Genomic DNA, 21,392 nt, shown 5'->3' on the forward strand with positions numbered 1-21,392 from the left:
CAAAAGGCAAGTCCTTCAAGTGGATTGAGGGGATTCATGAATGGGGCTAAGCAGTCGCTGCACCTGAAGTTACACTGGGCATCTCCAAATGGCTGGAGGGGAGAGGGTGAAACCTTCTCTCTTCTAGCAGAGACCAGAAGCCATCCTTTTCCTTACAGATGTAACCTTTCCTTTGAAGTTCCCACAGGCACCCTAGTGCCCTCTCCCCTAGTGCTGCTTGAATGCAGCTGAGTTTGTTAGCATTTCTCCCAGCCAGACCAGGCTTCCTGACATTCTTCTGTACCGTAGTATGTGGCAACAAGACTTTATTTTGTTTACTTTGGAAGAGCAACATGTCGGCCATAGCTGCCAAATGCAGTTGCAGACCCACTAGAAAGAAGGCAAGAGGCAAAGGGCTTTGTCAGCTCGTTTCTTTTTTTATCCCATTTTATTTTGTTATTGTTTTAGCCAGGGTATAGCTTGGCTTGTGCCATAGGCCACCTGGATGCTCTTTAGAAAGCACAACTTGGGGGGGGCCTCTTCAAAGAGGAGCATGTCAGGCTGTAGTCCTGGGTTTGTTTGAAAAGCTCATTGCAATAGAAACTCACTTGAAAGTCATCCTGGAAATTTAATTTTCTTTCTTTCAGACAGGGAGACCCAGGGTCTTAGCTTGAAGCATTTTTTTGTTGCTAAAGAAGCACTATTAATTAGGGGCCTTGAGATAGTTTAATCCTGGCATTAATCACTGTAGTTCTGTTGCAGTTTCTTTCCTCTTGTGGAAACCTGCTCCCATCCCATCTTCTGCAACACAAGAATGAGCACTATATCAGAAACATGAAATTCCCTGGAAAAACATGTATTTATTCCAAGCATGCAGGAAATAATGTTTTTAGGCATTGTGACCACATTTGCAAGAACACACGCTCAAATACCATTAAGGGGGATGAAATGGAAATGCACTGCAGCCTTCAGAAATCAATCCTCATATGACCAAAATGAGCCCTCCTCAGCTTGCTGGCTGCCATGGAAGCTTCAGATGGTCTGCAGCTAAAGGCACACAACCCTGATTTAATGGGTAAATAAAAAAGTGTATATTCTCCCAAGTTTCTGACTTGAAACAAACTTCACAACGTACGCCTTTATTTTGTTTTTTTTTTCCATAGGAGTCTGTTGCTCAAAAGCTTACAGAAATAAATCTAAGAATGTGCAACCTAACAGCCAAAAGTAGGAGCCAGTGCCAAACCTTGATTATTATTTTATAAAAGTTTGCAAAGCTCAGTCTGGACTCTTTCAGGGAGTCTGTCCCAGGCTGGGGGAGGTGAGGGACAAGGAGGATCAGGCACAAAACTCAGAAGCCCCTTTTGAAGATATGTCTCTTTTAAAACCGTTGCCATAGCCCGCTCTCCCCATATGTTGTATGGGTGTAAGTGATTATCTGCTCATTTTTGTGCTTCAACATATGTATTTTATTTAAAGAGACATGACTAATCCCAGCCCCCAGATTAGCCTGTTGTTTCAGTCCTGTGGGTTTGCTGTTTGTTTGCATAAAAAAAAATAAAAATCCTGAGTTAGGTAGAAAATTGAAAACAAAGGTTAAATAGAACTTCCAAAAATCATCTGCAGAAATGTTTGAATTAAATTCTTGATTTAACACAGCAGTATTGTGCTGGCAGGAACAGAGGTTTACCATTCTAGTTTTATTTACTCAGCTGATTGAAATGCAGAAAAAGTAAACATCCTGGGTTTGGTGCAGTGAGGAATGAGTTAGACTTTTGAAAATGCAAGATTTTTTTCTCCTTTGATATGAAGAGCTTACATTACCAATGCCGAACAATAATTTGTAGCAGGTATACTTTTACTAAAGGAAGATTAATTTGTGCTTTATTCTAGCCATTTTAGGAACAAAACTAAGTAGGGAGACAGTAAGGATTATTTCAGCTTTTTCTATTGAGATTTAAGCTCATCTGTTGGTTTCCAGATCTTTTCTATTTAATTATAAAATGCTGCAACTTGGGAATAGTTTGTGATGCCGAAGGGTCTGGAATTGAATATTGCATTGCGTTCACCTAGTGGACTGGACTTGCAGAACAGCAGCACTTTAATCCTTCATTACCTCTAGATTTGTGGTTGCTTGGGAGTGCACAGGGAGGACATGGTACAATGAAGGGGTCCACCTCTTGGGAGCTTGACCAGCACTGCATCTGAGTGCAAAAGGTCCAATGTTTTATCTTCAGAGTTCTCAGTTTCCAGTGAAGAAAGGGCCAAGAGTCTGGCAACATGGAGACACCCTCTTTGGAGCAGCAAGCAGGGGGAGGAAGTTTCATGTACCCATGCAGCTTTGAGGAGGTGTGTGTGGTGGTGTGAGCTGTGGAATGGAGGTGCAAAGAGTTTGAAACACAAGCTAGTGAACGCAAATGCTTACAGGAGCCAGAGTGAACCTGTTAAACACGACCCAAAATCCTGACTAGACATTACCTATAACTTATAATGTTAAATAAAACAGCAGTGCTGTACAGAGTGAGGTCTCTTTAAAGGTTTTCCTACAGCTCTACTATCAAAATAGAAAGATGAACTGAGTGGGTTGTTCAGGAATAGGTGTTGAAAATCTCTCCTTTCAACCAGCTGTGCTGTGTGCAGCACTTTTAAACTCCTGACTTCTGAGGACAGCAGGCTCAGAGCACAGCAGCTCCAGGGATGCCTTTTGGAGAGGAATCATCCATGGATTCCTGTTCCAGGAAAGGATAATCTGATTTTAGGGAACAAAAAGAGCCCCTGAGTCTGTGTTTAGGTCTGGATAAACTTGGATGAGAAATGAAATGTGTTTTAAGAGTGCTTGGGACATGCAGAGATGACATTCTCTGTCACCAGAAATCTTAACAGGAGTGTTTTGCAAGGATGAACAAATGATCTGGGCACTTTGGAAAATGAGGAATAGCTTTTTCTCTCCCTTGGAAAACCTCCCTCTCTGAAAATTTTAGATGTTAGCCGTGGAGTACTGAGCTGGGCATTAGAAACTGCCTCCCTCACTTTCATCATACCGGAGCTCACGCTATGATCGGTGTGTTTCATACGGCCTTGAGAGAGAGTACTATGTCTTCACAATCCTGATGGTCATAGAATCATAGATTTATAGAGTATCGTGAGGATCATCGAAGTCCAGCACCTGGCCCTACCCCAAGAATCACATCATGTGCTTGAGAACATTGTCCAAACACTTCTTGAACTCTGTCAGAGTTGGTGCTGTGACCACTCTCCTGGGGAGCCTCGGGGGAAAAAACCTTTTCGTGATATCCAACCTAAACCTCCTCTGGCACAACTTCAGGCCAGGTCCTGTCACTGGGTCACCACAGAGATCAGTGCCTGCCCCTCCTATTCCCCCATGAGGAAGTTGTAGACTGCCATGAGGTCTGCTCTCAATCTCCTTTTCTTCAGGCTGAACAAGCGAAGTCTCGACTTGCATTTCCCTGGATCCTGTGTAAGAAAGCACCATGCTTCCTAGTGCCTTGGTTAACCCATTGCTGCTCCATGTAGCCTTCATCTGCATCTCTGCTTGAGCAAACTTACAGGCAGGCTAAAGCAAACCCAGAAAAATCACTTGGAGTTGGCTCAAAATGAATTATTTACAAGCTTCCTACCAAGAAAAGATATGGCACATTTTTATTTTGCCAGAGTGCAGAGTTTGGGAGCACATCAGTGGCAAAAACCCTACTGGAAAAACATCTGAGACTATGCTTTTGTCTGGGTGCCTTTTTCCCCCAGCGATGTTGATGGCAGCATCCGATTTTGTTTGTTGCAATCTGCTGCTGCCTGAGTTTTCCACAGAAGGGTTTGGTTAATATCGGATTGATTTGGTTTGGGGTCTTGCTTGTTTCCCTATGGTTTTGTGATGGCTGTGTTAATGTTGAATGGTGATTGTAGAGCACTAATCTTCCCACTGACAGGTATCGTCCTTTCTGAATTTAAAAAAAAAAAAATCAATCAGTGGTTATTGATTTGAGAGAGTGTCCTGGAAGATATTAAATACCTACAGTCTTTCTGTGAACCCATAAATCATGATTATTGTTTTAAAAGGCCATACATTTTAAGCACTTTGTCAGCAAGCCCTGCTGGTGCTATTTGGATAATACAAATGTGTCTAAAGGCTTTGCTGAATCCATATAGTGTGGAAACAATTAGATATGTGGTTACACATCAGCGTGGCTTGAATAATCATACCATGCCTTTGCAAAGTTAGGAGGAAGGAAATAAACAGGGTAAGCAATTCTGAGGGTAATTAATTACTTACAGAAAATGAGATGAGCTTAACAGAATTGCTCTTTCCAATTGCAATAATTAAGAACAAATCTCAGAAAGCAAACTGTGACTTCCCTGGGTAAGTTGAGGGGAAAGGGATGATGCTTTGCCTTTGGCAGAAAAACACAGCCATTGGTTGTCCCAAATCCTAGGCTCAGGCATCACATGAGGCCAGGGAACGTTTGGCCTCATTTGTCTGAATAAAATATTAGATCTACTGGTAGAAGTTAGAAGTGGCTTTAAATATATATAAAATTACACTTATGCCACGTAAAGCCAAGGTTTTCTCCTGCAAATGAAGCTGACAGGCCCACTGACCCCTGAGCTGGTTACAGATGTCTTCAGGGGATGGGCCACCTACTGTCAAAGACAGTGTGGGAGCCAGAAGATGAGACTGGGAAATGATGACTGTGTGATGAACACTAGCAGCCTAAGGAAGGAGATTAGGAAGCCATTTGGCTTCATGCCATCAAGGTGGTAACTTTGTCATGAAACTCGAAGGCAAAATCCTTTAAGCACTCTTTTATTGCTAGCTATTGATTTTTCTCACCATGAAGATGCTCCTTCACTAATTAACGATGAACCCGTTTGCTTTATGAGGGGAGTGCTGGACTTTCCAGCTCCTTCCTGTAGATTTTCATCAGTTCAATAAATCAATCTTTTCTAATCCTTGAAATTTAAAAAAAAAAAAAAAAGAAAAAGAAAGCAAAACATCCCTACTACCTTATACCAGTGGGGAGACACAATAGCACACTTTATTTTGTGTTTCCCTCCTGCATGCCTGCAGGAAACGTCTGTCTCTCTGCTTTATTTGCACCATATTAAAATGAATTCCGTGAGTCTTTCTGAATGCTTGTGAGAGGGCACATCATCCATCTATTTTTATTTGGGTTTCATCACCCTTAACAGCTACTAAAGGTCCTGTGTACTCACTTTGGCATTTTTGCTCACTAGCCAGACAGCTATTTTGGGGCCCAAGCTCTGAGTCCATGTGCTTACTGAGCCTTTTCCGGCTGTCTTAGAGATGGGAAAATACTTTGAATTGGCAAATTTTAGCAACTTTTTAAAAAAGTATTAGTCTGGAAATATCACGGGAATATGGAAGGTAATATGAACAATCCTTTCTCATCATTGAAGGAGAAGTTACTCTGGGAAATTGAAAGACATCTAACTTAAATAAGATTTTGAAAGAGTTTTACATGATGTGTAATTAACCTTAAGAAGTCTTTGCCCCGAGGTAAAGTTAGGGCTTTTTTAAGATTAGAAAATGAATTAGGTATTTATACGGATTGGTAGACCATCCGCTATCCATCATCTGGGCTGCAGAGAAACACAAGGGAGGTGAGGTAAGATTTTGCAGGTTAAATGAATAATGCAATCACTAAAGATCAGCTTTTTACCTTCAGGTATTTGAAAGCGAAGCCCCCACCTAAGCCATCATTCAGATTTCCTCTGCAGCAGTAGAGAAACACATTTCATCAGGGAATGGCAAAACCTCGTCTACCTTAAATACCTGTTCTTCTAGGGGATAAATTCCTTTTGTGGGATACCAGTGTCCCATTAACTATGGAGGAATCACAGTCACATAGTTTAAATCCAGTGGGCTGTATCCCTTACTGCCAGGTACTGGACAAATTTATCCAAATCTGGAGAAGCACTTTAGATGTAGCATCTCAAACTGTGCTAGGCTAGGTTTTCCAATTATTTCTGCTTCAAATTTTATTTGCTTTTACAACTAGTGAATATAATCTCCATTTTCTAGTTAGCAGCTCCATTTTTCTGGGAACTAAGGCTTTTCCAAGGCTTTTCTCTTGTCTAAGTGATGTTTTTTATGTATTGCAGATAATGACACAGTATTACTGAAGCCCTGATAGGTTTCACAGACTTTACCAGGGGTGAAAAACCAAAAACATTCTGGAGTAATTTTTGTCAGAAATTGTTGCTAACACAAGAGTTAAGCTTCTTACAACACTTAAGTTGGTAAAATGAAAAGGATTGTATTTCATGAGGATATAAGGGACTAAGTTCTATGGGCCCTATGTGTACAGAATTAAACCATTTGGAAGTTAGGCATCTTTGAAAATCTCACTTCTTTAGCCACCTGTTGGCTTTGGGCAGTGGATCCTAGACACATCTATGTTGGAAATGGGGTGAAAACTGCCAAGATCTTTTTGATGGTTTTCTTCTGAGCTGCTTTGAAGTGTTAGCCTCAAACTTAAAGTGAATCTGAGTTTACCAATTTCGCATTTTGTCTGTACAAAGATGAAATGGAGCCTTCAGCTGCCTTGAAAAGGCTGTTATGAATCACTGAAAAACTTTGTGAGGCTTGGGATAGCAGCAACAGCATAAAAAAATTCCCTGACTTTCTATTTTTGTAATCTGTCACTGGTGACTTTTCAATATAAAGTCTTTACCATAAAACCTCAGTGCTTGTGAACCCAGTAATAGAAATCCAGGCCCTGCTCCTACCCACATGGCTGAGCTGACAGCTCCAGATTATCTTATGTCTTCGCTTCATCTAATTGCATTGTAGGAGAGCTGCAGATTGCCAGTATGAGTGAAGGAGGTCCCACCAGGATGGACTGGCCCTGGCTATGTTTCCAGGGGTAATGAGATGAACATATTGAGTAGTCCTCCATCTCTGGCACCCATGGTGGTTTCTGCAAGGGATCTCAGGTCCAAGAGCTCCATGTCAGTGGGGAGAGGGGGCCTGGGAGTTGGCCTGCATTCCCCACATGTTGCACGTCACCTGCCACACAGGCAGAATTAAGCACACAGCCTGTCCCAGAAGGTCAGGGAGACTCCCCTAGGAAAATGGCTGCAACTAATCTTGTGTCCTCACAGTGATAGAAGCTTATTTTGAGTGATCCATCTTGGCTTCTTCATCACTGCAGCAGACTGCTTTGCACGTTTGCCTGGCAGAAAAAGGCCTTTCTTTGTCCTTCCCCATGAAATGGGAGTAAACATGCTTTCTGTCACCCAGGACTTTAGAAGATCCTGATGCCATTACCTGAAGAATGCTGCAGTCTGACTCATAATGTGGCAGCTTGGGATTTCCACTTTGAAAAAGTAAACAGCAGTAAAGACATCCCTGTAATACACTACAGCCACACAGGCAGAGAGTGCTGGAGGCGTGGTGAAGTTTTGCCACTTGAAACGTGAAAGCCTTCTGTGGTGGCTATGCTGGGGTTTCAAAACTTGTCTTCTGCGGAGACAGCCATGATTTTTAAAAGAAACTTCAGAGTCAATTGACAGCTGCGTGATGGAAGCCAGGAGGGGCAGCTGCAGCTCACAGCTAGCAATGCCTGCTTCTGTACATGAAGCCAGTGACCTCGGTCGTGTTTCAATTCCCTGGGGAAGCAGGCCAGGCTGGCTGGTGTGTTCCAGGCTGATGCTGGTCCACCTTTGTTTTTGGTGATGGCTGGTGGGAGAAGGGAGGGGAACTAGCAGTGAACTATATTCTCTATGTCATTATATTTCTAATGTTTGTGTTCTTGTCTTTATGTCTACGCATTCTTTAGCTATGAGGATAACAGACCCTTCATCAAGTAAGAATGACCTGAATGGCTGATAAATTTCATTTATCAGTGTGGTCTCATGAGCCAGCTGTCAGATCAATATTGAAAAATCATTAAAGCTTCTGTCATTCGCTTTTGAGGCAGAAGAGCAAACTGTGCAGGAAAATGGTCAGGCATACAGCTAAGGTGCAGAGTAAATGTGCTGCATATGTATTGCCAACCAGTTGTCACCCTATTTGCTTTCTATTCTTTAATTGGACATACTTGAATTCAAGGTGAAAGTTCCCAAGTTCATTCTGTATAGTACAGACTTGTTATCCCAATAGCAGCCCTCTGGTGCACTGAGCTCCGTCACTGGGAGTGCTTTATGGTAATATAAATACAGAAGCAAATTTTCAGAAAGGTGCATGGGTGCTATTCCCCATGATTCCCTTTCTAGTTACTGGGAATAGCGCAAGCAAATCTGCGTGCATTGATGCATTGGAGGCTCCTTACTCTTCGGAGCACCTAATTGTCTCTAATTGTAAATCGCTGATTTTCAATTACACCAAAACATGGTTGTTTTTCTTTCTTTATTGCAATAAAATTCCACTATGGAAAAGTAAAACTATGAAAAAGCAACAGCAAGTCTGTACAAAGAGCAAGACAAAAAACCTCAAGCTGCACCAAAAAAAACCAACCAACCCCGTAAAGAAAGCCAAAAATGCCTAGAAATTACATACCTTAGGGCATCCATGCTCTTTCTCCTGAAACCAGAAAATAATGTGCAGTAGCACAAAATAAAAGCAAATCAACTTTGCTGTAGACTTTCAGTTTGTTCTTCTGGTGAAGAGTCCTTTGTGTTCATTCTTTCAGCACCATTCCCATGTTCTCTTTCATTGCTTGGTTCATTTTTTTTCTGCGGATATGGGATGGAGCTATTCATAGTAATCTTCACGCCCTTTCTATCTCCAGGTCTTGTTTTCTGAAATACAACGCTGTAATGCGTGCAGTTTGCACTGTTGGGGGTCTTCTAACCCACAGATTCCTTTCCATCACTGAAGGTAGCACATTTTCACTAAATAACTGTTTCATTCCTGCACACCTCTGCAGCCAAAGGCTCTGTAATCAAGTTCAAGAATTGGCTGTGCTTCAGAGCAGAATGCGTTTCTGATATCCAGGAAATAATTTTTAGAAGACTCTGTAAGTGCAGTAAGCTTTTAATCAGGGATGAGAAGAGGGAGATAATAAAAAGTCTTTTCCATTTCATTTCGGTTTTTTTTAAAGAAAAAAAGTACTTGTATTTTTTTAATTGCCGTGCGATTAGGGTGATAGTGTTCTCTCACTGGTGGTGGAATCTCAAGGAGAAAATAACCCTAACAACTAATGGTATAAACTTTATCTAGTGGCTACTTTTCTGAGGGATTGTTAAGAGTGCATTTTCAATTTCCATCATGCTAAATATTTATTAGTGGGATTGACTGGAAATGCTTCAGAGGAGCTGTTCTGGTCTGCTAGATACATAATAGTGATTTTTAAAGAACTGTCTTAATAAGCAATTACCTTAGGGAGCTCTTCTGGTTGTGTGGTTAAATAATACATATTTTATGAACTTCAGTGGAAGACTTAATGCTGCATTTTCATTCTCGTACCTAAAGAAAAAAAAAAACAAACCAAAAAGCAACAGAAGACATGAGTACAACATTAGTATGCTTCTGTTTGTGACAAGCCCTGCTAAAAAGAAAAGCATTCAAGGTTGTAGCTGCCATGGCATCTCCACATCAGAGATTGTCTGCCTGACCTCTGCAGGACTGATTTTCCCCCCAAGTTACTGCTCCTTCATCTTTCTCCCCCTTGCCCCATGCTCTGCTGAGCAGAGGGAAGCCCAAATATGCCCAAACCCAGGCCATGTTTCTGCAAGGTTGAATTGTCTTGGAAACGTAAGATAGGTCTTTGTCCCTGCAAGCCCTTCTGCAGCACCTCAGACTGCTTTGGGGTAGACAAGGAAGAAGAGGTGCTGGCTGACTGCAGTCCTGTCTGCTTTGGGGAACAGAAGGGTTAAATGGTAAGGAAGGGGTGCAAAGACTGGGTATCAATGCATTCATTTTTATGATGCTGCACCTAATGATAGCGGGGGACAACAGAGGAAAATCAAAGCCTTGAGGTAAAGGGCAAACAGATGCTCACAGTGCCGCTTGTTTCCCAGTTGAAAGTTGACTCCCCTCCCCTGTGCAGCAGCAGTTCCTTTAAAGTTGTGGGTAATACAGCATGTGGAAACTAGGGAGGTGACTAGTAGCAGGACTGAGTTCCTTTACTGCTTATCATACTTACTCTCCTGTCCTGGTATTGCAAGATCAGTCTCTGAGAAGCTAATTTAGCAGATGACTAAATGTTATTTAGCAGCGTAACATGGAATACTTCTCCTGACATCCCAGCAAAGCTTCCAGCTTTCCTGAAAGCACACAGAAAAACTAACATGCAGCAGTCATCTCATGTCCCCAAGTTCTTTCTCTCCAAGCAGAAAGTTAGTGAGAGAAAGCAAACAAAGTGACCACTACTCATATTTGATTGAAAAACATTTGGTACCAAGCAGTGGCTGCACCTTTATTCCCTCTCCCCTCCTGAGGTGGACCAAAAGATAATCTTAGTTTTGCAGCCGATATGAAGAAGGATTGCCCCTCCTTTCTCCAAGCAGAAGTGTGGCAGCAGCTACCATTTTAGCAAATGCAGCGTGTGAGTGCCTATACGCGTATACGCAGTTCCCCTCATGGCAGGGTGGAAGAAGTGTGAAGCAGCATCGCAAAGAACATCCTTGTGTGGAGCTGATCTGGCAAGCGGTGAGGGCTTGCACACCTGCCTGTAGTTGTTTATCTGGCTTGCAGGCATATGGGAGACTAGCTAAAATACAGCAATACATATATCTTGGTGTTAAGTGTAAAGAAACTAATCCAACTGGCAGTCCTATGAAGCCAGTGGACACTAAAAATGTGGCAATTAGAGTTGTTGTTTCATTTGGTTTATTTTCGTTTCCTCCATTTGCAGAAATAACATCTACATGTCATTTACATGCACACTGCTTTTACATGTTAAAAAAAGAAGAGAGACATTGTGCTTTGGTTATGATGAATTTCTATGCTCATAACACTTCCATCTCCTTATATTTCCTCAAGCTTGAAGATTTGTAAACTGCATCCAGCTTGAAGACAAAGCTCCTTGTGATTTATTTTGATATGCTGTTTTCTTTTTGCTAAAAACAGGGGCAAAGTCTTCCTGCCTGTAGACATGTACCTTCTTTTGTGTAGATGAAAAACCAATCCCTTTCTTTTTTTTGTTTTTTGTTTGTCCTAACAGGTCCTGGGTTATAGGTGCAATAGCCCTACTCTGCCTATTAGGACTGACCTGGGCATTCGGACTCATGTATATTAATGAAAGCACAGTCATCATGGCGTATCTCTTCACCATATTCAATTCTCTGCAGGGAATGTTTATATTCATTTTCCATTGTGTCCTCCAGAAAAAGGTAAGACAGATGGTTCCCAGTGGCAAGAGAACTGGTAACGGGGTGTTTTGTTGCCTAACAACCACAGCATAGCATCATCTGCGTCCCTGAATTCGTCTCACGCAGTTTTATCTCTATGCACCTAATAAGGGTGGTATTTAAAATGGAAACCAGCAAGATGCAGGGGGATGAGGTGATAACAAAGATATGTAGCAATGGCATTTCAGCAGCCAGGGCCCTGGCAACACATGTGTCAGAGGCAAGGGAAAGGCAGGGCTTTACAATAGCGAACCTGGACCTGGACTTGTCTGCTGTCAGCCAGATTCTCCTTTCCTGTATGCCAGTGTGAGACGGGAGCAAATCCATGAACATCGGGAAAGTGCTCCCGTGGCTGAGTGCTCACAGCAAAATGGAGCTTTACATGCTTATTTGCAGTCCCTACAGGAAATTACTCCTTTCTATAGCAGAATATATGGGTTGATGGTATGTAATAGGGGCTGCTTCCCCCACTTTTTTAAGAACTGAAGGATGTGTGCTCTGCCTTTGTATTGCTTGGGCCTGATGTGGGCTTTTGGAAATCTTCCTCAAAGCAAACACAGCAAGTGTTTCTTGCTGGAACTTGAAGTATGCCCCAATTAACATTTGCAAGATAACAGTGGAGTAGCTTAGGTAAACTCTGGGGAAAAAAAAACATAATAAAAATCTCTGTGTGTATATGTAGATCAGACTTACAGCCTCTGACAATCAGTAATAAATATTTTTAAGAACCTTTTTGTTCTCTACTGAAATATAGTAGTACAGAGCTCTCCAATTCTGTGCATTTCTGCTGTTAATTTTTTATGTGCATCTTAGTTTCAAAGGGCAGTTTCTTTAACCAATATAAATATAGAGAAGAGTTTATATATGGATACACTGGTCCCAGCTTCTCAGTAACAAGTGTCCTTTGGTGAAATGGCTTACTGAGTAAAGTCAGGGCCACGTTTAGATCTATTCTCCATCTGAGAGCCCCAATCTTGCTCCTGTGTTATTCACATATTCCTATACAGGGAAGGGAGATCTGACCTAGGAAAACATAGGGGCAGAGCAACTGACATCATCGACCTGGACTTATGCAAAGTGTTTGACACTGTCCCACATGACATCCTTGTCTCCAAATTGGAGAGGCATGGATTTGATGGATGGACCATTTGGTGAATGAAGAATTGACCAGATGGCTGCACATAGAGTTGTGGTCAATGTCTCATTGTCCACGTGGAGACCAGTGATGAGTGGTGTCCCTCAGGGGTTGCTACTGGGCTGATACTGTTCAACATCTTTGTTGGTGACATAGCTGCATCGAGTGCACCCTCAGCAAGTTTGCCAATGGAATCCTGGGCTGCATCAAAAGGAGTGTGGCCAGCAGGTTGAAGGAGGTGATTCTACCCCTTTACTCTGCTCTGGTGATACCCCAACAATACTACATTCTGTTCTGGTGTGCCCAGCATAAGAAGAACACGGAACTGTTGGAGGAAGTCCAGAGGAGGCAACGAAGTTGATAAGAGGACTGGGGTACCTCTCCTACAAAGACAGGCTGAGAAAGTTTGGGCTGCTCAGCCTAGAGAAGAGAATATTGTGTGGAGACCTCATAGCAACCTTCCAATATCTGAAGGGGGCCTACAGGGAAGCTGGAGAGGGACTCTTCATCAGGAACCATAGTGACAGGACAAGGAGTAATAGGTACCAATTGAAAGAGGGGAAATGTAGGTTAGATATTAGGAAAAAATTTTTTCCTTTGAGGGTGATTAGACACTGGAACAGGTTGCACAGGGAGGTTGTGGATGCCCTAACCCTGACGATGTTCAAAGCCAGGTTGGATAAGGCCTTAAGCAACCTGGTCTAGTGGGAGGTCTCCCTGCGTATGGCAGCGGGGTTGGGACTAGATAATCTTTAAGGTCCATTCCAACCCCTTAACATTCTATGATTTTATGATTCTATAATAATCAAATTTCATCATAATAAGTGAGCTCTGTGAGTGATGCCTCTGGAAGGATCTGCAGAACTGTGTGAAAATGTCTCTCTTGAAACCAAAGGAAAACTTTGGGGGTTCAGAGTTTTGTCTTTGTCATTGCATCTCAAATTTTTGCATCTTAAGAAGTTTAAAAGCCTTATCTAGATGCAACTGCCTGCTGATGATCCCAAAACTCTCAGCACGAAAGTTTCAAGGCAGGATGATAGCAAGAAGGTAGGACGCATCACCATCGCTAATTAAACCTGCAGATGCCTCTCTGGTGAGGAGTTTGAATTTCTGCACCATTCTCACTAGTCCATTCTCTGGCCTCCAATGCACCTCACAAAGAGTCAGTCCCTAGCCCAGCCTAGCATGGCACCACAGCCTCCTCGGCTAGTGCGGTTCTCACTTGCAATGGAAGAACCATTTCTTTTCTGTCTTAAGACAATCTGCATCCTTAAACCATCACTGATGATTGTGGAGTCACTCATGATTTATGGCAGCATAGAGAGGAGAATGCAGCTGGTGCCTTGCTGTGGGGTGAATGCATCTCTCTGACCTAAGAGCTGAGGGAGGTATTATTTAAGAAGAGAAAAAAGAATCCTTTCCTATGTATCATGGACTAGAAAATCAGCAAAATGCTGCAGAGAGACAAGCAGTGGGTGGCTAATTAAAGCAATTGAATTATTTTCTCTCAGCAAAGGATTGATTAGGCACTTGAGCATATTGGGCGCTTGTGGTATTGTGTTTGTCTCAAGCGCTTAAGGAAGAGCCTAATGAAAAAGCTGTAATTTGCTATTTAAACAGTAGTTTCATGGAGTTGTGAAATGCTCATAGACTGTTTGGCAAAATTTTATGGCTAACCATGTGCTCCAAGAATTCTCAACTGGTGTTTTGGACATGCATGGATTTTTTTGGGCTCTTTTGTGTCAATGGGTAACATGACCCTCTTTTGGCTCTTCAGTATAGTCTGCTCATTTTCTCTCCTGTCCCATCTGGTTTCTGGGTATTGCTATCCATAAAAAGTCACACCTGAAACTCAGTCAAGACTTAGATCCTGCCCTGGCACAAGTTAGTGTAGGTCCCCTGAAGCAAAGAAGGTGACATAGCTTTGACTGCAATGCCCATTTAAAACATAAGTGGCTTGCACAGTGCTGTGGAAAAGCAGACTCCAGGCACACCTGAGCACTGGGAATATAATCTCTAGGGCTGCTGGCTCTATAGTTTCCTCGAATTTCAATTTGACAGCAAGAAACTTTTTTTTTAAAAAAAATCAATATCTCTGATATGTTTCTCTTGGTATTTTTTTTTCTTAGTCCCCTGCCAGAAGCAATAACTTTTAGTACCTTGATGAGCCAATATGCTATTTTATATCAAATCTATGAGGATATTAATTTTAAGTCATAAATAGTGTATCTGTACTTTCTCCCATGCTCTTTTGATGTGCCTCAGAGGACGCTACGAGGGGCTGGTGTCAACAAGCAGCTTTGCTGCATGGAAGCAGTTGCTTATGCCATCGTAAACCATGAGCTCACGCCTCGAGAGCATTCAGCTGCAAGGTGTAATAGACTCCTTCCCCACGTACTGCAGCAGCTATTGCTTTAATGAACCACTGAGGAAACATCAGGGGCTGTGCTCGAAATCAGAAGGCAGTGGGTTGGAGGAGGAGCTGCCTGCTAACCACCATTGCGCTTTCCTTGGCTAGGTACGTAAAGAGTATGGAAAATGCCTGCGCACGCATTGCTGTAGTGGGAAAAGTACAGAGAGTTCTATCGGCTCAGGAAAAACCTCGGGGTCAAGGACACCTGGAAGATACTCCACAGGCTCACAGGTAACCCACGCTTCTTGTTAGTGCCCCAATGATTTGCACTGCCACACCAATACCCTTGTCAGCTGTTCTGGGAGGAAAGCGCCTTTCAGCACCAAAGGAGCTGCCTTAGGGCTCTCCCCAGTGCACCTGCAGAGGTTGCCCTCCCTTCTGGACCCGAGTTCAACACAGTGGCTTCCCTTGAGATGTGATGGCAATTATTGCTTCTCCAAGAACCTTCTGCGTAATTGTGTTGGGAATAGAAGGTCCAAACTTGCCTTCCAGGGACAGGTGGGTGGTCAGGGGATCAGGAACTGAGAGCATTTTGTCAGCTGCGCTACATGCCAGTGCATCCTTTTATCACAAGATTAAGGTTGTCACCACTATTAGCATGTCCAGGAATGATGCTATAATGACCAAGTATTTTTCTTGATTAAAAGAAACCAACAATCTTGCAATAGGCTTCACAGTGAAAGGATTTGCTTTCTGGCGTTCAGTGGTTTGATCAATTTGCCTTAGTTCATAGACCTCTTAGGAGAATCCATTGGGGTCAGATTATCTGACTAAGTTACTGGATTTGTTACGCTTTGGTCACCTGAAAATTCAGGCTTTGTGTAGTTTGTGCACTTAGCATTTTTGAAACTAACTTCTATGTAGAGATGCAGATTTATGGATGAACAGTTCATATAAAATGAAGAAGCTTACTTCTTAATCAATAGAAACCAAACACAAATTTATTCAGTATTAGTAGTGGAAGTAATTATACATGACAGTTCCACTATTAAATTATGAAAGACATGCAGCAAGTAACAGTTTATAACTTCCTGGGAAAACCTAATTTGTGATTTATGTCTTGGAGCAAATTATTATTTATTTTCGGCAGTTTCCAAGATGTCATCCGAGAGCTCCACTTTGGCATTTTCGTAGGTCTAGAAGTTATGCAGAGCAAATAAAAGCATTAGAATATAGAACCTCCCTCCAGTAGGCCATCAAAACCCACAGAAATCAGTAATGTCCAAAACTCGCTCTATTCAGCAACATTTAGGTAGCTGATTTGCAAGTTTTACATAACTTAGCTATTGCACTGGTGCCCTCCTCTCCAGGAAGTGTTTACTTTAATGGGTCCTCCCTCTTGTCAGTCTCAGCACAAGAAAACAAGCCTTTTTTTTCGGTGAACTGAGTCTCCTGGCAGCAGTACCCTCATGGCAGATGAGGTTTGAGGTACAAAGGAAGATTATTTTTCCTGCAAAAGCTTGTCTTTGGAAGGATTGAAGTACCTGAGACCTCTTATGGGCAGGAGAAACCTCACAGACGTGATGGAGAGTGGATGGAGATCACTCTGAGTTGATGAAAGCATCTGACTCTGAACTTTAAATAGAGAAGAACATCATGAGGAAGAAAATTCTTAAGATCCCTTTTTCTCTGAGAAGCACATAACAAACAAAATAATTAATCCACAGTGGATCATGTCAGAGAAATACAATAGATTAAATGTCCAGGTGAAAAATAATTACTGTAAAAGTGCATGGACCTCATGTCACATTGTACTCCCATTTATAGAGGGCTAATGCATGATTAGGAGATGCTGTTACTACATAGTTAATGAGTAGACTAGGACCTTTCAGCTTGTACCACATGATTAAGCCCTGAAAAATCTCTCATGGCTAAGCTCTCACTATGGAAAGTGCAGGATTTTTAACACTTTGGAAAAACGTGGTCTGCACAGTGCAAACTAGGTTTCCCAATCCCCCAGACCACCTAAGCACCAATTTCATGCAGCCATGGGATATGTCCATCATCCTCTGAAATGTAAGGTGAGGGAGAGTTTCCCCTGGATGCCTGGGTTCTCCAGTCATCTTCACACAGGGATTGTCAAACTGCTCACAAGATGCATTTTGGCTGATTTTTTGATCTTTTGCAAGGTCTAGTTGGGGAGGAATGAGACAATATAAAAACCACAATGGCAGATAGAGCATATTTGATAAACAAAACAGAAGGCCAGCATATTCAGGACACTTTCCCCAGTAGCAGAAGCTATACCATAGATGGCAAAACCATCAGAAGGGGAACAGAAGTCATTTGTTTGTGGGGAATTTTTTTCCTCCCCGTATCCCCGAGATGCAAAATAGCTATATAAAACCTCTGTTCATTCAGGGACACCAAGACACAGAACGAGTCTTCTGTTACACTTCAAAAAAATAAGAATCAAGCTGACTGAGTTAGTACGGGAAGCACGTGTGCTTCTGTCTGTAAGTTATTTTTCCATTATTTGGTGCTTTATTGGTAAACCTGTAGCCCACAGGGGTCTGGGTTTCTCTCATGCATGATTTTTTTAAATTAAGATGTAAGCAATTCAATTATGCACTTCTTCTCTGAGCTATGCATTTGTGTTATGAAGTTAGGCAGGCAGGGTCTGACGTGCACGAGGCAGGTTATAGCAAAACAGCAACTGCTTGCTTACAGCTGGCTAGAAACAAGTCTCATCCTGAGTTAGACATACCAATAGCCATCTTTAGTGAGGCAGAAAGAAACCTCTCTGCAACTGCTAAAAATTCATTACCTGCTGTGGTTCAATCCCTCTTCAGAGCCGGATTCGTAGGATGTGGAATGACACAGTTCGAAAGCAGTCCGAGTCTTCCTTTATTACTGGAGATATAAACAGTTCAGCTTCACTCAACAGAGGTAATTATAAACTATTTTTCATATCTCTAACTCTTGTGATGGCTTAAGGGAGTCTGAAATGTGTGGCCCCTTCCCCCCCTACCTTTTCCTCCTCACCTCAAATGTCACTGGACCCTATTTTCCCATCTAAGAAATGTTACAGTGATAACTGGGTGGAGGTTTTATGGTGGCTGTTGCCTTTTTTTTCTTTTCTGTTTTTATTTCTACATGTGCATTTTCAAGAATTGTCATTTCTGGAAAGAAGTTAGGAAATGCAAAAAAGAGAAATGAAATGAAGTTGAAATCTCCCCTTTCCCTCAGCAAACTGCTAGTGCCAGAAGCTGCTGATGTGTCAGGCCTCATTGCTGACCGTGAAAATGGGCCATTACAGCACTGTACAGTCTGTGTTAAGCATCACAAGAGTCCTGATTGTCCTGGATATGTAGCAATACTGTCATCTTTACAGAAGCAAAAATGAGCAGCAGAATATAGACGTAAGAAGAAACTGTGCTTGGAACAAAATTGTCTGTGTTGGTGTTAATATACCTAGTTTGAAGAACTGACTGATGTGAACTTTATAGACATCTGCGGTGGAAAGGCTATCAGAAATGTATATGCCAAACAAAATGTGGTGTCTGGCACTGGAGGAAATCTGAACAGCTTTTTTAAACCAAGTCTTTTTCAGGGAGTTGCAGGAAAGCTAAGGTAAAGGAATACCAGAAAAAGAGCCTCAGAAATTGCTTTCTTTCTTCTCCAGTACAATTACTTTATAGTTTAACCTTGAGCAACCAGATTCCAAACTCTGTTTTGTGTATCTGCCCAGTTGATGCTGGAATTAAGAGGGGGTAGAATTGGCATTACTGGGCCCAGCTGTTCTCTCATGATGATAAAAATCGAACATATTTCCAGTCCTGATGGTTGATCTGCAAATCTCAACTGAGAATTGAGTTGGGACTTTGGTTCTTATTCAGTCTTTATTCACCACAGAATTTCCACTGACTTTAGGGTCAGTTTTGCCTGAGGATAAGCTTGAAAGATTTTGACTGTGCTATTAATAATATTGGCTACTGAGTACTGGGGAACTAGGGGCATATGATTCCATTCTCTGAACATTATATATATTGCCCAAATCAATGCAAAGGGGAAGGCAGTGTAGTTAATATGGAAATGTACTGTACTTCAACTTGCTGGTGGTTTTGTCCTGGGATAATTTCACTTTGCACTGAAGATTCATTAATAAAGTTGACTAAAAGATACCATTACTGCAAATGCCTGATTTATCCACATTTATTGTCCTCATGTCTCTCTGTCTTTGTATTAAAGACTGGAGAGCACCAGCCAGGTTTCTCTGGGTTTAATACAGAGGGGAATCAGTTGTCACACAAAGATTACAGCAAGTGCCAGTTTCCCTTGGCCATCCATTGCTCTGTCTCAGTGGCAAACCAAAATGTGTTATGCATAAAATGTTCGCTCCTTTAGTTAGCACAGAAGTTGACTTGCTCTGTGATGCAACTGAGGCTACCAAGGGATATGCTTTAGCAAAAAGGATCTTCTGGGCTTGTCAGCAAAAGAAAGATATCTCTTCTTTTTCAGTTGTACATTTTTTTCCGTGCAAAGCAGGAATTATGACCATAAATTGGGAAAACTGTGAAGAGGTTTCAAGTGGGCAATCTTCACCCCAGTGTGGTGAGAGCCTGTTACTAGATGTGCCTGTTATTTAAAGGTCAGTTGGGAAATGAACTGCCAGGGGAGGCATCTTCAAAGCAGATTTCATCCAGCTATTTTCCTTGTGTAACATTGGATGAGATGAATCGTCTGGAGGGCCTGGATCTCTCTACTGACTGCAGAAGCAGCCTGATAACTATCTTGGAAGGGAAACCTTTTAGGTGGAACACTGAAGTGACTTGGATAAGTTGTACTATTATGCAGGGTTATCCTCCCTCTTTTTCACACAGGCAGGCACAATATTTAGTGTTGTTGGGGTTTTTTTTCTTTTCTGGTTAGAAGTATTTGCAAAGTGGAGGTTAAAAACATTTATTTGGGAAATAGCATCTCCAAAGCAGCAGGTGGTCAGATCCATATGGAAAATGCACCTGACATCAACAGTAATCCCAGCTGCACAGGGCTCCAGGTATTTCTCTCTTTATCCTGTTTATTTCAGCTGAAAAGCGACATTTGTGGTCTTAGGGCTTTGCTCAGACAAAACTCTCCAGAGAGCTGCAATGTGAACAGAGCAGTGGGGCACTGCGGTTTTCACAGTTGTCTTCTTCTTAATATTTAAATATATATCCATCTTTAAAGGAGCTGTTTCATTAATGTTTTATTTACAAGCATGCAATAAAAGCTCAGGGGGTTGAAGTGGGAGCCTTGAGTTGTATGGTCAGAATCTTTCCCTGCCTGAGGTTGATACAACAAGCTTGCATACCTGTTCAAAAATCCCTTTCCAGCCCTCCCAGCCTAGACACCTTTTGCATGAAAGTATCTGTATTATCCCAAGTAAAACATTCTGTCTGTGCTGGCATTTTTCCCAGAGCCTTCAGACAGCAGCCTCTGTTCTAAAACAGGGAGAAAATGATCCTTTCTCCCCAGAACCACCCTATCATCCAGGTCCTGACCCGACTCCACTTTTCCATGTCCTGGACCAGTGCTGAGTTTTCATATTTCTATTGTGAGAGCAGAAAGCAGTGAGACATCTTCCAGCTGGATGTGTCTTTAAATTTCTCACTTAAATCTGTTTTGTCCCTGATATCATTCACCATATTTGCACCCTCCTGCTACATGATAACATCCCAGGCAAGATTGCTCTAGCTATCCATATTCCTGTATGATGGCCAGCATCTCTGTATGACATCACATCCCCTCTTCTTCCTTCATGAAGCTCCTGGGCATCAGTCTGGAAGATGATGTTTGTGTTAGTGCATCCCTCCTTTAGACATGTAGCTATGTCTTTTTCTGATTTAGCAGATATGACACTGTTTATGGCTCTTTTCAGCTTCATATCCTCTTTTATCTACTATTCCCACCCCCCCCAAGTAATTAATCATAATGTTATTTTTCATATTCTCATTTATCATACCAGGAATTTCAGGCATAACCCCAAACTTGCCTGATGTAATGTGTTCTGTAATGAAAACTATACTCACTTTATCCTAAGGCATACAAGACTATTTCAGATATTTCCTGAAGGTTGCATCTAATTATGGATTAGTAAAAAATATGTCTGGCTTTGTTTCCCATTGTTGCTCATTATGGCTTAATAGTGGTGTGGATTTGGAGTTGTTATACCACTGAAATCAGGAGGAAGGGAACAGAAACTGGCCATGGGTTTCCTCTTCTACTGTTGAATGAAGAGCATGCCTGTCCACCCCATGGTCATGGTCTCAGTTTCAGGATCTGGGTAGATTTCTGCTCCTTGCACTCCCACTCTGCAACCTTGCCCAATTTTTCATAGAATGGGTGTGACTGTATATTTTTGCCATCTATTTCACATCCAACCTGTGTTCTGCATTTCTTTTCCCAGTGCTGAAAATTTCAGGAGCGTAAAAGCTGAACCAAGCTGATTACCTCATGAGTAGAAAAAATGAAATTTCCTTTTGCCTGTAGGGTGTTTAGCATGTGGTCCTAGTACAGGCACTTGGGTGCAATGTTGTAAAACTAGAACAAAAGAGA

General features: G+C 42.0%; 1 protein-coding gene across 23 annotated transcripts in view; it reads left to right on the top strand.

Annotated features, from left to right (window-relative positions):
* ADGRL3 (adhesion G protein-coupled receptor L3) overlaps window positions 1–21,392 on the top strand; it is a 508,023-nt gene that overhangs the window by 457,987 nt on the left and 28,644 nt on the right. For 16 of the 23 annotated variants that reach the window (XM_027700313.1, XM_027700317.1, XM_027700297.1 and 13 more), the window contains 4 exons: window positions 7,794–7,820; window positions 11,121–11,289; window positions 14,961–15,086; window positions 17,648–17,744. In XM_027700313.1, coding sequence (XP_027556114.1) covers window positions 7,794–7,820; window positions 11,121–11,289; window positions 14,961–15,086; window positions 17,648–17,744 — 419 coding nt within the window. Of the gene's footprint in view, window positions 1–7,793; window positions 7,821–11,120; window positions 11,290–14,960; window positions 15,087–17,647; window positions 17,745–18,044; window positions 18,280–21,392 lie in introns of those variants that run through there. The other 7 variants (XM_027700302.1, XM_027700304.1, XM_027700308.1 and 4 more) reach the window with 2 other exon arrangements.

The sequence above is a fragment of the Neopelma chrysocephalum genome, unplaced genomic scaffold, assembly GCF_003984885.1.
Source record: "Neopelma chrysocephalum unplaced genomic scaffold, ASM398488v2 Primary Assembly neopelma1_146, whole genome shotgun sequence".
Taxonomy (NCBI): Eukaryota; Metazoa; Chordata; class Aves; order Passeriformes; family Pipridae; genus Neopelma; species Neopelma chrysocephalum.